This window comes from Muscardinus avellanarius (assembly GCF_963383645.1).
Source record: "Muscardinus avellanarius genome assembly, chromosome: 6".
Classification (NCBI taxonomy): Eukaryota; Metazoa; Chordata; class Mammalia; order Rodentia; family Gliridae; genus Muscardinus; species Muscardinus avellanarius.
This window is the reverse complement of record NC_137791.1, coordinates 37,511,282-37,529,829: the sequence shown is the minus strand read 5'-3', so window position 1 is coordinate 37,529,829 and position 18,548 is coordinate 37,511,282. Positions and strand designations below refer to the sequence as shown.

General features: G+C 37.8%; 1 protein-coding gene across 1 annotated transcript in view; it reads right to left on the bottom strand.

Annotated features, from left to right (window-relative positions):
• The window catches only part of LOC308264450 (bifunctional heparan sulfate N-deacetylase/N-sulfotransferase 4), a gene marked incomplete at both ends in the record, with an annotated part of 325,680 nt that overhangs the window by 29,146 nt on the left and 277,986 nt on the right, over positions 1-18,548 (bottom strand). The window contains 3 exons of the mRNA XM_080697735.1: positions 3,223-3,397; positions 5,268-5,391; positions 10,167-10,263. Coding sequence (XP_080553861.1) covers positions 3,223-3,397; positions 5,268-5,391; positions 10,167-10,263 — 396 coding nt within the window. The remainder of the gene's footprint in view (positions 1-3,222; positions 3,398-5,267; positions 5,392-10,166; positions 10,264-18,548) is intronic.

Below are 18,548 nucleotides of genomic sequence, written 5' to 3'. Positions count from 1 at the left end.
GTTCTGCGAAATTCCAACCTGTAGTCAGCACCTCTGCACTCACCACCCTAGACTCCCGCCTGTGCTTCCCTACAGCAGGGGTGGAGGATGTCCAAAGTATACTTGGAGCCTCCCCCTGAGGTCCTGTGCAGATATTGTGTCTTGATGGATTTTCCTGTGTCTCTGGAAATTCCAACTGGGCTAGCCGGTGTGGTCCCCAGATGTACCCATGGGCAAAGGGATGCCAGTTCCTGGATGCCCACACTTACTGCCAGAGCTCTGCCTATTCCGAGAGTGTAGGCTGGGTGTGCTGCTATTAATGGACGTAGGTGTGAGTGGGTGAAGCTGCCTATTGCTGCTGCTATGCTCTTCCAAGGTGTATTGCGCTGTGTTCTCGATTAGAACTAAGCATCAGGCTACCGGGTGGGTGGGAACTCCCAGCGGTGGGTCCGGGTGCACAGGCAGTGCGTGGTGTCCAGCAGTGATCTCTGCCTCCCACGGGATGTAGAAGCTGGGGGGCCCCCAAGGAGATTTCAGGGGTGCACAGAGCTTTCGCCGCCTGGAAGGCAGGCTCTGATTTAGGGGTGGCAGTGGCCCAGGCACTGACTACTAGCAGGGGTCTGGGATGCAGACCGGGTGCGCGAGGACAGTGCTGGGTTCTGAGGCGTGGGACAGATGCCCCGGGCCAGTGCTGGGGTTGGGGCGCACGCTAGGACCTGCACTTTCCCTGGACGCACTCAGGTACCTGGCTTCCTTGGTTCAGGCTTCCGTGGGAGTCCCCGTGCTGTTGTGATCCAGTTGCTGGTGAGCACACAAAATTCTGATGTGGTTGCTGCTCACTGCTTAAGATGAGGTCCTATGTCCGTTTTCAGTCCCGGATTATCTTGCCGCGGTTACTTCAGTAGGGCTCGGGAGTGACTTTTGGGCTGGCAGGCAGCTGCACAGGCAGGCAGCCCACCAGTAGGCGTCCCGATTGTATCTGCAGCAGGTCTGCTGTCTGCTCTTTGTTCTTCTTCTTCGAGTTCAGGGTTTCCGCCGAGGTACCTGGATCTGTTTTGGTTCTTGGTATGTATTTATTTTGTTGATTAAGACACTGCTTTCTAAGTAGTTGAACTTTATTTGTTTCAGCTACTGAGAAGTGCTGTGTCCCTCAGTCGCCATTTTGAATCCTTCAGCAGTAATTAAATTTAACTGTACAATATTCAATTTCAGGGTAACACAAATATATATATAGTTTTCAGTTTTTTCTTTTTTTTGGTGGCACTGAGGATGGAACCTGTTATGGTTTGGGAAACTGTCCCCAGGGATCTTTGTTAGACCCCTGGGAATAATTTCCCAAAAAATTCCCCAAAGAAACAAAAAAACAGAAAAACAGAAAACGAGGAAAAGATAGAAATACAGGAGATAGAAATACAGCCCCATGCCAAAATGGCATGGAGGGTGACTTGAAATGAATACACCAAAGGGATTACACGTGGACCGGACTTTTTATACCCATGACCTCCATCTTGTTCACTTAATCCTGAAGTAGTGAATGTCCCTGTAAGGTACCTCCCTCGGCAAGGTGTGGTAGGGTGTCTCCTTTGTGAAGGTCGACCCCTCCTACCATTTTAGCTAGCTTATCCAATCATGTAGATCTATCTTTAGATAAAGGCCTAGTTCTCCTTAACTAAGATCTGTCTTTAGATAGAGACAGGCCTAGTTCTCTCCTATTGACTGGTTAATTGCTTTTGTCTAGGTTAATTTACATTGGAATAGTTGCCTGCTTTTAGGCAGAAACCAAGTCCTTGCACAGATTTACTCTTCACCCAATTTTTGAAATATATTAATAATCAGAGCTTTCTCAAATCTTCCTAGGCCATTCCCAATACTGGTACAGAACCTAGGGTCATTATATCTCTGAGCAACACACCCAGCCCAAGTTTTTTTTTTTTTTTTTTTTAGTTTTGAAACAGGGTCTCACTGAGTTGCAGGGCCTAAGTAGCTGAGGATGTTCACAAACCATGATTCTCCGGTCTCTGCCTTCCAAATGCTGGGATTTCCGAGCTGGGTGTCTAAATGTTGGGATTACAAGCGTGTGCCACCATGCCTGGCATTTTTATTTTTTGAAACAGGGTCTCACTGAGTTGCAAAGGGCCTCTCTAAGTAGCTGAGGCTGTCCTAGAACCACAATCCCCTCATCTCTCCCGAATGCTGGGATTGCAAGCATGTGCCATCACTCCCGGCTAACATAGAGATCTTTATTATCAGAAATTTACCAGTTCTTTTCCTGTTTTTAATAGATAGTGCTGCAATATACATGTGTATTTGCTGATACTTTTCAACATTTTTATATGATAGATTCTAAAAAGGAAATGAATAGAAAGCATCTTTATTTACCTCTTTATATTGTCAAAAAAGTTTTCAGAAAATGTCCTAAACATATCCTTCTATTGTTTAGAGCCTTTAGCAATACACTGTTGCCAGCAGAAATATCACGAGTTTTGTCCAAATAGTAACAAGAAGTGTCCTTTTTCAGTACCAGCTATGGAACCCATGGGCATTGTACATCCGAGGTACATCCCCAGCCCTATTTTTTAGTCTTTTTATTTTTGAAACAGAGTCTCACTGACTTGCAAAGGGTCTTGCCAATTAGCTGAGGCTGTCCATGAACAGCTATCGCCTGGTCTCTGCCTCTCTAATCCTGGGATTACAAGCATGTGACACCACACCCAGTTTGAGTGTCATTTTAATTCATATTTTGTTAATTCCTAATTGGGTCAATCATTTCACATGAATTACTGAGTAATAGTGTTTTGTGTGTCTGTAGTTGCCTCTTTGTGCTCTTTGTTCATTTTACTTACTTATTTACTATTATATTATTTACTTATCAATTTGGAAAAATGTTCCAGAATTTAAAGGCATTAAGCCATTTATTATGTGTTTATTAAAGATGAACTTCTTAGATACAGACTTTTAATTGTGTTAATGTTTGGTAGACCAACATTTACATGTTTATATGCATTAGACAATTTATTAATTCTTTGATGTCTGATTTTTTTTTTATTAGGCTTGAAAGTCCTTGCCCAATTTGGTATGAGTTAAATATTCAGTCTTTTCTACCTATATGCTATCTTATCTAGCTTTCTATCTACAGACTTAGATGTTTTAACATTTGACCCCTCAACACATCTGGCTTTATTTCCATTGCCTATATTTAAGCTATTACTGAATGCTTTTATCAGTATTTATCATTGCTCATACCTGGTACCAAGAGTATGCCCTGTCTGAGGGGTCGATGAGGATGGTGATGATCTTGGCTTTGGGGACAAGAGATGCAGCTCGCTTGGGAGCATCTTCTGAATGGAAGTAATTAGCACTCTTTTCAAATAGAAAGTCACTTGTAATGTTAGATGGAGTAGGAAAAAAGTCCATATACCTGAAGGCAGAGAGAGATAATTAATCTGAGATGTTTTTTGTCCTTGTCATATACTCTGACTAGGAAACAATTTGGATATTTTGACATTCATTTATACCAATTTCTAAAAATTGTGCTATAAAATAGTCCCAAAATGGGCATTCCATACACATTAAATATGAAAACAAGCCCAATATTATTGCTCTAAGGATTCATTTTTGGATAGCAGGAATCAAATGGAGTAGGCATGCTGATAAGGAACAAAAGGAAAATACAGGAGATTTGAGCTGACACTCTGCTATTGAAAGCCAAATCCAGAATTATTACTTACTCCTGGAAAACAAAATTTTGTATCATCTTGTTTTGCTGATATTTTAAAATAGTAACTGTGTGTTTGCAAATTTGAATGCAGAAATTCTTAAGGGGAGATTAAAGTTTACAAGACAGAAAGACATGTAAGTCGAAATAGCTATAAAACTACTAAACAGATTAAGGGATAGCTGTTCTCCTTTTTAACTTCTGTATAATTTGTAGTATATATAGAAGTGTGAGCACATTATAGTCTATCTAGAGTAATTAAGGGGATATTTCCTGCCAGTTGATCCTGTGGTGCCTCGGTAGGTTCATTTCTCCATATGCTGTCGGAACGTTCCTCTGTGTGTAGATTATGGAATCAATATGTTCTGAGGTTAATGCAGTACAAGGCTTTAATTATGTGTGTAACCCTCCTTACAGCTCATCACTTCTCTAACCCTCAAATGTTCTAGAAATAAATAATGAGAGCAATTAAGAATTCATAGAAGACACTTATTTTCCTCTTTGACATTTGTTATTATGTTTCCCAAATGTGGAGTACTGAAGAATCTCATCTATATTCCTGCTTAACAATTTGTATTCCATCTGAGCTCACAGATAAGAGGAAATTGCTGTTTTGCCTTTAATAACTTGCATGCAATTCCAAAACATATTTACCCTTTTTAAAGTAAAGTAGGGTAGTATTCTGGATTTGAGTGTTCAGATCTTCATTCCTGATGGAAACAGATCTGCTCACTGGCATTGCCCTGCCCCATTGTAACCCTGCCTACATTGAAAAGGAATGGTCTTTCACTGAGAACATGTTGATGCATGGTTATGACACACAAAGTCACATGCTTTATGTGCACTGAGGGAAGGTTTCCTCAGGTGAGATTTGCCTTAAATACAAGAGGAAATTAAATTCAGGTCCAAGTTTTCTTGGAATATTGAAATAGAACTTGAAATGAATCACTTGAGTGAAGATGATCTTCAATATCAGTTTTATTTTATATTAGTTTATGGGAAATTTTATGAGTATTTTTTTATAATTTATCAAGGGCTAATTTTCTTTCATGCATGCACGTAACTAGACAACATGGCTTTGGAACAGTTCTTATTTGCATGGCAAAGATCAGCCTATATTGTAGTAAAACATATATATTTCATGTAGCTAATGAAGATATATGTCACACAGTACAAAATAAATCAGCCTACTGATTTGTTTCCTGAAGCATCATTGTGAAGACAAATTATGTGTTTAATATAAAAAATTAGGCACTGTAGAATAATTGTATGCTTAAAGAGAAATTTAAATGTCCTTATGAATAATTCTGAGGAAAAATATCCCATAATGTTATTTAATCAATTATATTAACTTACCAGAAAAATATTATCATTATTACACTGTCCAAATCAAATTATAGGCAACACTGATTAAAATTATCATCATTATATATTAATTTCTAATTCACTGTGGTAGAATTGAGCATAACAAATTTATTCTGTAATTATACAGATGGCATGCATACATCTATAATTGCTCTGCATTGATGGAGCATGTGCTAATAATGGAATTTATTTTTGTTATTTTTCTTACCAGTCAATTCCCCTGTGATAATTGTTGCCATTAAAGAACTGAACTTCTTCAAATGTTTTTGGGTTAGGCAGATTGCTGATAATGGAAGGGTGCATAAGAAGAAATAAATAAAGTGCAGTAGTTCCTATAAGAGAAAAGAAGCCAAAGGTTATATAGTAATAAGAGATAAAATATCACTGCTCAAGAAGTGATATTAAGACCAGCTTTTTCCAGTGCTAACATTATTTCTTTTATATCAACTAAGCACATTTCATGTAACAATACAATATTGTTTTATTATGAACATCTGACTTAACTGAAGTAAAATAGACTGGTGAACCAACCAGGGGAGACCTTCAGGAATCAGGTGGTTCAATTTCAATCCTGGAGGCAGGTGAGTGACTAAAACACTAAAGGTTGACAGCTGCTCTAAGACTTGAAGTGGATGGGTCCTCAGGTGTCATTTGTATCCCACTCAGGTAAATCTAACAGATGTTGACATGCTACTCTGTGTAAAGTCCTGATATAATTAATGATAAAAAACACTTGATAGGAAAACTCATGCTGCCCTCAGTAAATTTAAAGTCCATGTGTGGACTTGTGTCAAAGTAACTGTGGGGGTAGTGGGAATGGTGTCAAAATAAGAGGTGATCAGTGTGCCCTTCTGCCATCTGAGAATTTGGCTTGGGGATTCAGTAAGGATTTCTAGGAGCAAGTAAAATCTAAAGATGTTCCTTGAAAATATAAATGTTAGTCAATAAAGTGGAAAGAGAAGGGCCTATTTTAGAAAGATGGCCATTTTAATATCAAATCTAGGAAAGAAAGGGCAACTGAGTCTGATGACGGACACTAGGCTAAACAGACTAGCGGGTAGAACCACTTAGTGTTCACAGGTCCAAAGTTTCAGATGTAATGTCTGAAGCTTATCTCCATCAAAGACATGCCAGGAACTGGGAGCTATAGCAGAAAGTGCTCAGAAAGTAACCGGGTCATCATACCTCTCATAAATCAAGGCTTTCCTTCTTGAAAAGGTCAAGACTTTTGGTGACATAGAATGACATAGAAGGGTTGTTGGATGTCCTAGGAGAACTAGAGAGGAGGTACATAGGTGGACTGGCAGAATCATAGTCATTGCAGTGTAGGGTATGGAAGCAGAGGTCAACGGAAAACTGGCATTTTGTTCTTTCATACTTCAAGCTTACAGGAGCAAAGGTTACTGTGCTTCAAGTACTAATGAGGTTGCCACTTTACAGAGTCACCAAAATCAAATTGAGTCCATGTGTGGCTAAAGAAAATAATAGATCTAAGGGAAATGGTTGCCTTGGATGGAGGACACATTAAAACACCTAAAATCGGTAGCTCTGTTGAATAGGATAGAAAAATTAATAAATGCCCTTATATAGATTTCATTATTAATTTTAAAGGCTTTTAAGAACTAATAACTGTGGAATTAAAGTTATAAGGGGTGAAAGGAGTTTTGAAGAACTGATCTGATTTATTCCTGAAAATAACAAGTTTAAAAGATAAAAATGTAAGCAGAAAAGCAAAACTATTCTGGAAAAAAAAGCAGTGAATTAGAGACAGAGAAATAGAAGAAATCATGGAATCAAGAGGGATATTTTTAAGTGGAGAATTAGATAAAAAGCATTTAAAGTGCAGTGAAAAAATAAACAGGAGAAGCTTTTGAAACCCATAAGACAGCTGAGGAAATTGATAGCTTAATATCACTAAGGTGTTGAATGTGGTTGAGTCCAAGGAACAGATTAAAAAATGTATTTTGGCCGGTCGCGGTGCCACACGCTTGTAATCCCCACGCTTGGGAGACGAGACAGGAGGATCGCGCAGGTTCAAAGCCAGCCACGCTGGCTTAAGAGACCCTGTCTCCAAATAAAAAAATATAAAATAGGTTTGGGAAAGTAGAAGGGTTCCATCCCAAGTACCACCAAAAAAGAAAAGTATTTTGAAATTATTGCAGAATATCCAATAATAGATGTTTTATCACTTCACTCAGTAGCATCAAGAAATGTTTAATCACTTTGATAGTTGTGAAATTGTACTCAGGTTTTGCCTAGGATGCAAAAAGGCAATACCTTTGTTTACTCTCCTGACACCAGGAGCTGGAGTACATCAGGAGTCCTCTGATAGGAAGGAGAGATTAAACAGGAGACATGTGGCTTGGTATTCAGATAATCAGTCATAAAAATCTGTTCTACCTTAAAATGTATATTTTTATTATCAACTATGTTTTCATCATTCTTGCCATTCATTTTTATTTAATTTCTTTGATATACATATTTAACAAAATAAGAGAAAGGCTACAGAATTTGTAATACTCTAAGAAAAACTTTGTTTTATTTTACATATACTAATTGCTCTCTTGTTTTAATATACCAGAATAAGTCAGCCAAATCATGAGAAATTAATTTTGACAATGGGAACACTGAGATCTTCTGCAAGATTTAAGACCGATGAATTATGCTCTTAGAATTATTTTTGCTAAATTTAACTCCACTAGAAATATTTGTTTTTTATATTGGCAACACTGAAGTTTGACTCTAAATGATGAAAGATATGCAGCCACGTGAAGACCCTTCTGTGAGAAGGGCCATTATATGAACTTTGAGGGTCTGAAGTCTCTGCTTATTTGCCTTCTCTCTACCTTCATTTCCTGACACACTTTTAACCAATGAAAATCTCTTCTACTAACAGCAGTAGCAAAGTGCAAAATTGCGTCCTTCAATTCTCATCTCACAACAACTTAAAGAATAGGAGTTTGAGGATGACTTTTTGTATTTCACATTTATTGTAAGGGATGTGAATATCATGTCTAAGTTGTCAAAAGGCAACTGTATTTTAGGCCATAGTATTAGTATTTACCTTTGAATTCTCTTCAGGGAATTCATAGTCTCTACAGCAATAGATGCTTTACTAAATAAAGCAATGAGAAGAACACAATATCACTCCAGACTTCTAAAATTATATTTTAAGCTTAGTACAGCTCTATTAGAATAGTATTTTAATATCATCCAAATTTCTTTGTTTCAACTTTTTGTTTGTTTTAGGAAGACTAAAACCAGCTAAAAGCTTTATCATTGCCATACTGATAGGACAAATACTAAAATCCAAAGGTATAACATATTTTTGTAATAAGTAAAAATAAGGAAGAAAATAGATTTAGAACTGCCAATGTATAATTTTCTAGCAGAACTAATAATGATAATATCCAAGGATAAATGATAGAGGATATTTCTTTACATTACATTTTTAACATGAGTTCATAACACAGGAATATTTCTTTAGTAGTCATTCCAGAGTTAGCACTGCTATAAGGGAGTTGGTAGAAAATTAATGTACCTTTTAAACAACAGCAAAATGTGATATATCTGAAAATATGTCCTTCTTTTATTCTTCCTGCATATGTGTTAACTTACTGTTATAATACAACTTATATTCCTAGAGGAAGAAAAGATTTTGGCAACCAATATCTAATAGTTGGGGAAATTTTTCCACAACCTTTAAAATGATCTACTTGCTTTGTATTACAAATATCTTCACAGGAGCCTGCCTTATATTTATGGTGCCTGTTTGTTTTGTGTCATGGTTTGTGCACTCACTGATGAAAATGCTTCCAAAGTAGTGAATTCAAAACACAGCAACTCAATAAAAATATCAATTAATCAGGACATGTACAAAGTGTATAAAGCTGTCACATACTGAAGAAAGTATAAAATATTCTAATTGAAAGTGTCATCTTATTGCTGAAATATTTTCACTCCAGTACATTCTTATATAATTGTCCTTCAGTGCATAAGAAAATACCAAGGAAGCTGTGCGTGGTGGCGCACGCTTGTAATACCAGCATTTGGGAGGCTGAGACTGGAGGATCACCATTTGCAGACAGCCTTAGCTACTTAGTGAGATCCTCTGCAACTTAGTGAGACCCTGTTTCAAAATAGAGAATAAAAAAACAGGTCAGGGGTGTAGCTCGGAGGTTGAATGCCCCTGGGTTCCATCCCCAGACCCGAAAAGAAAGAAAGAAAAAGAAAGAAAGAAAGAAAGAATCAAGGGGAAAATGCCAGATAAACCTTAAATGTATTAGAAAATAAGTCTGATATGTATTAGTATTATATTATTCTTTTTTATGAAAAACCATGCACATAAAATATTTGAAAGTAATAATGGAAGTGGCTCTGAAAAACAAAATGATTCAAGGGTGATATGCAGTGTTATATGCTTTGTTGGCCCAAATCACTCGTACCTTTATTCAGGAGCTAAGTAGGCCAAGCCACAGCATCTGGGAGGCTGAGACAGGAGGATTGCGGTTTGCAAAGAGCCTCATCTACTTAGTGAGGTCTTCTGCAACTCAGTGAGACCCTGTTTCAAAGAATAAAAAATAGGACCAAGCCAGGCGTGGTGGCACATGCTTGTAATCCCAGCATTTGGGAGGCTGAGACAGGAGGATCATGGTTCACAGACAGCCTTGGCTACTTAGTGAGGCCCTCTGCAATTCAGTGAGACCCTGTTTCAAAATAAAAAATAAAATATAGGGCTGGGGGTGTAGCTGAGAGGCAAAATGCCCCTGGGTGCTTATCCCCAGTATTACACACACACACACACACACACACACACACACACACACACACACGGTCAGGTAACACAAATTCAACTTTAAAAAAAAATTAGCATGTATCTTAAACAGTTTTCAAATATGTAGATAAAATATTTAGCACTTAAGTGTAATGGCAACAGTCGGGTCTTCTCGGTGTCCTGGAAGAACTGTTATGGGGAAGGAAAGCACTTCAGTAATGGACTTGCATAGATGTTCAAGAATTTCAGAAAGCAAAACCTGATCCAAAAATGCCATTCATACAAAAGTGTATTGCATAATACTAAAAAAGTAGCATAATTGGCTATCTTTACCTGTTTTTTGTGGCCCGATTACAAGGAATTTTGGTAAGTGGTCACAAGTTTTCTCCCTGGACCATATGTCTTTGTGCCGTTTATCATCACATGGGTTCTGTAAGAAGGAAGATAACAAATATTGCTGAGTGTTGAATGCTTGTCTCTATTTCCCAGCCATTGCTCAAAAGACAGATCAAATTTTCATGTGAGCTTCTTGAGTGCTGATTCTCTGACTTCCAAGTCCTTTCTTTCTGAAACAATTGGCACCTTCCTTACCTGAGGGCTAGAACTTAGCTTCAGATCAATCCTGCTGTCATCTGCTGCTTGGCCAGGTACTGAGCCCTGAGATACTGTTTTGTGGGGTTATGTTTTATATCTTGAAGTCAGAAGCCTATACCTGACTTAGCCTACTTTTTTCATAGTTATACAGTTTATTTTGAATTCTAAATTTTCCATATTTAATATCTAAATATAGAATCCAAATACTTTGTTATTTTTCATTTGAAGTAACTTACTTTAACAGATATTTCTTAAGATAATGCTTTTCAAATGAGTTGTGTTTATGATTCTTTTGACAACTGTGCCAAAAGAGATGCTACACAATTAAAGATTTCTGAATATTCCACAGAATATATGTTTATGCTTATTAAAAATATCAAGAAATGTTTGCCACAGTTGAAATTCCAAAGGTCAATTAAAAGATGCAAAAATTAACCTCTGTTTCATTTAAACTCTTACTCATTTGTTTAATCTCCTTTTTTATTTTTGTTTTTGGTACTGGAGATTCAAGTCAGGGGCAGTCTACCTCTGAGCTACACCCCAAACAACTTTTAAAAAAACCCTTTTTTATATTTTGAAATAGGGTTCTTGGTAAGTTGCTGAGGGTCTCATGAAGTTGCTGGGGCTGGCCTTGAACCTGTGATCTTATTGCCTTAGCCTCATAAGTACTGGGATTACAGGCTTGTACCACTTTGCTCAGTTTCATATTTTTCTTTGCTACTTTGAATTTTTTTAAAAAATAAGAAGGTAAAAGTCATTAAAGAAAATATTACTTAAACACATTTTTCTCAAAATAGGATTATTATTTTTTCCTTGAATCAAAGTCTCACTATGTTGTCTAGGCTGGCCTTAACTCTTGAGCTTAAGCAATATTCCTGCTTCAGCCTCCCGAGAAGCTGGGACTACAGACATATGCCACTATGTCCAGCTCAAAATATGTTTCAGAACAATTTTTCCAAATATATATTTTTTCCAAATAATATATATATACACACACATATATGTATACACACACACACACACACATACACACACACACACACACACAAACACAAAACAATGCTGTAAAGCCAATTCAAACTGAAGGGAACTGGATTATCCTGATCTTTTGCATAACCTAATGTTGGTCCACTCTCCTGATAATATGATGTTAATTGGACCTAATAATAAGTGCAGGCACTCTAGCTGCCTCAGTGGGACACATGCAGTTTAGAGGATGGAAGACAAGCATACAGATTTTCAGTTGTATGCTACCCTTGAAGTATTTATTGGTGTAGACATCTGGAGTCCACTTGGATGTCCTGTTGATAGCAAAGGGTGAATTACTGTACCTTTCACTATCCACTGCTAAGAAGAAAGCAGAGCGCTCTATAGGCCTCTTGTGGTTTTGCAGGCAGTATATCACTGCAGTAGAGAATATTGCTCTGAGATAATTATTGGGTGATGCATAAAGTTTTAAATAGGGCTCAGAGTAAAACTATATCAAGAGAATAATTCATCACGACCAAGTCGGTTTCATCCCAGAAAAACAAGGCTGGTTCAACATACGCAAATCAATACATGTTATTCACCACATAAATAGAACCAAGAACAAAAACCACATCATCATAGCAATAGATGCTGAAAAAGCATTCGACAAAATCCAACACCCATTTATGTTAAAAACACTGCAAAAAATTGGGATAGAAGGAAAGTACTTCAACATCATCAAGGCAATATACTGCAAACCCAAAGCCAACATTATATTGAATGGGGAAAAACTGCAAGAATTTCCGCTACAGTCAGGAACAAGACAAGGATGCCCACTTTCACCTCTCCTTTTCAATATAGTCCTTGAGACTCTTGCTGCAGCAATCAGACAAGAGAAGGAAATCAAAGGAATCCACATAGGAAGAGAGGAAGTGAAATTATCCTTATTCGCAGATGACATGATCCTTTACCTGGAAGACCCAAAGAACTCAACCAAAAGACTTCTGGAGCTGATCGACAAATTCGGCAAAGTCGCAGGTTACAAAATCAACCTAAAGAAATCAGTGGCCTTTCTTTATGCCAACAACGAATCCACAATGAAGGAAACAAAAACAACAATTCCATTCACTATAACCTCAAAACCAATAAAATACCTAGGAATAAACCTAACCCAAGATGTAAAAGACCTCTACAACAAAAACTATAAAACATTAAAAAAAGAAATAGAAGAAGACCTTGGAAGATGGAAAGATCTCCCGTGCTCATGGATAGGCAGAATAAATATCATCAAAATGGCCATTCTGCCAAAACTGATCTATAGGTTCAATGCAATTCCCATTAAAATACCAGTGACATTCTTCAGAGACCTAGAAAAATCAATCATGAACTTCATATGGAGAAAGAAAAGACCTAGAATAGCCAAAGCAATTCTCAATAACAAGAAACACGCAGGAGGCATTACAATCCCAGACTTCAAACTATACTATAGAGCAATAGTAGTAAAAACAGCATGGTACTGGCACAAAAACAGATATACTGACCAGTGGATTAGAATAGAAGATACAGAAACAAACCCACACATCTTTAGTCAATTAATCTTTGACAAAGGGGCCAAACACATACGCTGGAGAAAAGACAGCCTTTTCAACAAGTGGTGCTGGGAGAACTGGCTAGCCATTTGTAAAAAGATGAAGCTAAACCCCTATATCTCACCTAACACAGGAATCAACTCAAGATGGATCAAAGACTTAGAAATTAGACCTGAGACGGTGAAGTTAGTAGAGGAGAACATAGGTTCAACACTACAACATATTGGCACAGGCAGTAACTTTCTCAACAAAACCTCCAAAGCTCAGGAAATTAAAGCAAGAATAAACAAGTGGGATAACATTAAACTAAAAAGTTTCTTCTCATCAAAGGAAACTATCAATAACCTAAAGAGGAAGCCTACAGAATGGGAAAGGATCTTTACCAGCCACCATTCTGATAGGGGGCTAATATCCAGAGTATACAAAGAGCTCAAAAGGCTCTACACCAACAAAACAAACAACCCAATCAAGAAATGGGCAAATGAACTAAATAGACACTTCACAAAAGAAGAGATACAAAGGGCTAATAGATACATGAAAAGATGTTCTTCATCACTGGCCATCAGGGAGATGCAAATCAAAACTACACTGAGATTCCATCTAACCCCAGTGAGAGTAGCAAGCATAAAGAAATCAAACAACAACAAATGCTGGCGAGGATGTGGGGAAAGAGGAACTCTTTTACACTGTTGGTGGGAGTGCAAACTAGTTCAGCCACTATGGAGATCTGTGTGGAGATTCCTAAGAAAGGTGGGAATAGATCCACCATATGATCCAGCTATACCACTCCTGGGTATCTTTCCAAAAGGGTTGAATTCAGAGAAATACAGCAACATATGCATACCTATGTTCATAGCAGCACAATTTGTAATAGCCAAAATATGGATCCAACCCAGATCACCATCAACAGATGAATGGATAGCAAAACTGTGGGAAATACACACAATGGAATTCTATTCAGCCATAAAGAAGAACAAAATTTTATCATTTGCAAGAAGATGGAAAGCCCTGGAAAGCATCATGTTAAGTGAGATCAGCCAAGCACAGAAGGAGAAGATACACATGTTTCCTCTAATATGCCCAAACTAGAAAACACAAAGGATACCAGTAGGACCCCAGATATTAGAGGGGAAATACTAGCTAAGTTTTAATGGAAAGATAGGAGAGGAGAAAGGCCGATCTTGATTAAGGAGCATCTTCACCTGAACATGTGTAAAATTATGAATAAGACATGGTTAACCTGGCCAACCATTGGTGGGGGGGGGGGAGAAAATGGGGGCGGGGGGAGAGGGCACCAAATATAGTGTAAATGTATACTATTTATGTTCAATAAAAAATTGTTAAAAAAATAAAAAAAAAAAAAAAAAAAAAAAAAAAAAAAAAAAAAAGAATAAAAAATAGGGCTGGGGTTGTGGCTCCAAGGTAAAATGCCCCTGGGTTCCATCCCCAATACCAAAAAGTAAAAATAATAAATAAAAACTCTCATAGTGAAAAAAAAAAAAAAAAAAAAAAAGAAAAAAGATGTGTTGGGGTTTTGGCAGATAGTGTTTTGCTTGCAATAAATTAATCTTACATTTAATTAAGACTTGCCTGAACTAACATTTTCCTCCAAGCCTTTGTGAGAAAAATCACTTCAGGTATAATTAAAATATTTGCTTTTCAAAAAATATGTACATTCCATTACTGTTTTAGAAAATAAGTCATTTAGAGAAAGAACATTCTACAAAATGGAAGTTGTTGGCAAAAGTGCTCTCTTTGGTCTAGAAAGAGCCCGCTGCTTTGTCCTGGTCGCACAGATATTCAAAGGGAGGCTGCCTTTGCCTTTTGTGAAAATGTATTTGTCATGAGGAGTATAACTCATTGCCAAAGGATTCCTGCATTTGTCTGAAAGAGTGTTATGCATATGTATGCCTCTGCCATCTTATACTTTATTAATATGTATGACTACAATGCACCAATAAAAAAATTTTAAATGCCAAAAAAAAAAAAAAAAAAAAAAAAAAATAGGGCTCAGAGTATAAAAGGGAGTTGCAAGAGGTAAGGCTGAGGCACCAATCACCCTCACTCATGGGCCATATATCTTGGCAGACCTGTGATACCATGGCATCTCTTGGCAAATAGAGTTTCTGGTAAGCCGCTGAAGAGAAACCCAATATATACTGTAATGTTCTGCAGTAAAGTATCTCATCCAAAGCATTCATTTGAACAACAGCTTCTGGTTTGCTGTTGGGCTCTAGAAGAGAGTGTTCATCAAGGTCATTCATGTGATTGTGTGGACTGGTACAGACAAACCCACCAAATCCTAAGTTCAGGCGAGCCCAGTAACAATTCATTTTAAAATGAGAGTGGCACATTTGGAATTGGTCTCAGGCTGATCTGAGGGCCATTGATAAGCCACTTTTATTGATGCTTCTCCATCAGACTATTTCTATAGTTTCATGATAAGTTTCCCTTACTCTCCTGTTGAAGAGGAAAGAACTCAGCTTGTTCATGGATGGATTGACCCTTGTGTTGGTAAAATTAAGCTGGCATATTTTTGGGCAGTGTATTTGTCATCTAATTTTTTTTAACCTGGATATAGGGTAATAAGTGGTGAAACATAGGATGTGAAAGACTAATGGGCAGTGATGAATGGTGTAGAATAAGTTGGCCAGACAATTAGAAATAACAAGCTAGGGAAATTAGGGTTAGTAAGTTTCTTTTTTTTAAAGATATTTTTATTTGGTGTGTTGTAATTATATATCATACTGAGTTATAGATTAATAGGAAAATTCATACTACACAACTCTTGTAGCACTTTCCTCCTGATCTCACCCTCCTCTCTCCCTTTGCCATACATATCTTTGAGATTAGCATTAGTAATTTAACGTACATATATAGCTTTACTTCAACTGTTTCCTTCTTTCCATCTCTGTTCCCCTTCCTCCCTCCTCTACACTGCCTCCATTGCTCCATTGGAGTGCTCCTTTATCTGAGGTTACCCTTGTTTTCCAATTTTCCTCTAGCGTCCACATATGATAGAAAATATACAACTATTTATGTTTTGAGCCTGGATGATCTTGCTTGGCATAATATTTTCAAGTTCCATTCATTTCCTGCAAACGACACAATTTTTTTTCTTTATGGCTGAGTAAAATGACATTGTGTGTTTATATCACAGTTTTGTGATCCATTCATCTGTTGATAGACACCTAGGCTGATTCCATAATTTTGCTCTTGTAAATTGTGCTGCTACAAATATGGATATGCATGTATTGTTATAATATTCTGACTTTAATTCCTTTGGCAAGATGCCCAAGAGAGGTATTTCTGGGTCATATGGTGGTCCCATGGCACTAGGAAGTTCTACGAAGGAGGCTTGTAGTTTCAGTTATGATCTACAGTGACCAAAAGGATTGGTGAACTTTGTCTTGTACATTAATGCTCATCAGAGACCATACAATGTAAACATATGTTAAACAACCAAATGGGCCAGAATGATTCAGCCAGTTCCCAACATTACCAGATGTTACCTAACCTCCCTTTTCACTAACCCTCTGCTGATGCAAAGGGCTTTTGAATGAAGTAGCCATGGTAGCATAAATGAAAGACATGCGTGTGCCTCCTTCCCCATGGCTCTTTTCTTTAAGGATGTTGCTCAGTATCTGACCTGAAAGTAACAGAGATCATTTCTAAATCCCAGAAATAGCATTTTCCTGTCACTTAGTGTAAAATTGATTACATTGGACACTTCCATCCTGAAAAGGGCAGTGATTCATCCAGATCAATCTTGACACAGATTGAAGATATTCATTTTCCTTCTCTACCCACATAGCCTTAGCCATCACAGAGTGATGGGCTCACAGTGCCTGACTCATTGACATGCTATACCACATAATATTGCTTCAGATACATGGAACCACTTTCTGGTAAAGGAAGTGTGGCAGTGGACATAGGAACATGCGAGCCATTGGTCCTATCAACATACCCTCCTATCTATAAGCTCCCATTGTGGAAAGGCTTTTTTAAAGATAAAGTCAAGGATCCAGTTTAAAGATTCATTGTACTCTATAAATTGAAAGCTCTTACTTGGTGTGATGTCTTCAAAGGACAGGATGGTTAAGTCCAGGGATTAGGAGTAGATGTAAGAGTAGACCTGCTCATCATTATTGTCAGTGATGAAGAAGGCTGGTACTTTTACTTGGAGGTGTGAACATTTCATCCCCACAGCTTTAACTTCCGGATGAGTAGGGGGTCCTATTTCCTTAGGAAGAATGTTTTTTCCAGGGAATATGGAAAGAGTATCACTAGACTGAGAGCTGTAACTGCTTCCTGGTGGCTTTGGACTCCTTGTTCCAGTAGATTAGTAGACCTGGAAATAAATTACTATCCTTCTGGGGGTAATTGAGCTGGATCACCATGAGGCAGCAGAATAACTATAACACAGTGAGAACAGAGAAAATTGTGTTTGACACTAGGTTCTTGGTACCTCCACACTCAGTTATACTCTAAATAAGAAAGGACAGCAGCTTAAAATGTGGGGCAAGAACCATAAAAGAGTCTATGATAGTGTTCCTTGCTTTATACACTAAGTTATCTTTATTCAGGTACAGATTTTCTCTCTCATAATTCCTGGAGAAATTTATAAGAGGAGAGTTGGTGGAACAAACCAGTGCTGTTTTAAGCTCTGGGACCCAATGGGGCAATAGAGTAACATTTTCTTAGGGTAACTATTCTATTAGAAGTTCCCCAAGGAATCGTGTTCACAGAATCCTGGAAAACTGGATGGAACATAATAAAGAAGCAAATGGAGCTGAATGGGTGCAAGGAGTGGGTTGTGATGGGTGTTCTTTTCCCCCACTGAAGAGATCTTCTTTTATGGATATTGTAATTTTACCCTAAGAGCTCCCGCCCCACTTCTTAATTGCTAAAAGGCTTCAGTGGTACAGATTGAGAATTGCCCTTGGCTGGCTGATAGAACCTTATTACAGACAAGTTACACTTTGCATGTTTTCCCACACTCAAGGGTGGCTCAGATCTAGTGATGTGAAGGTACAAGAGACTGACCTGCTGGCCTATAGGTGGAACAACTGTCTGAGACTGTCATTCAATAGAGCAAGGAAGGTTAGGCACTGCTAAGATCACCTGCCTGTTCAGTATCTTTCTTTTCTCTATGCTAATTCACAATTTCCCTTATAGGTTTTTTTTTTCTGAAAGTATTTCTTCAATAAATCATCTACAAATGAATTCTTATCTCATATTCTTCTTGTACAATGGATACCTATAGTGGTGACACTCACACTATAAAAAATTAAAAGATGCACTTGATCCAAATGCATTCTGTAGCCTAATCTCCCCTGAAGAAGCATGAGATGCAATATGAAAACACTAGCAATGCCAAGTCTGGTGCTGTATACCTGTAATCTCAGTACTTGGGAGGCTGAGACAAGGAGAATCACAAGTTCTAGGCCCACCTCAGCAAGTTAGTGAGACCTTTAGCAACCTGGCGAGATACTGTTTAAAAATAAAAAATAAAAGCCGGGCGTGGTGGCACACGCTTGTAATCCCAGCATTCGGGAGGCTG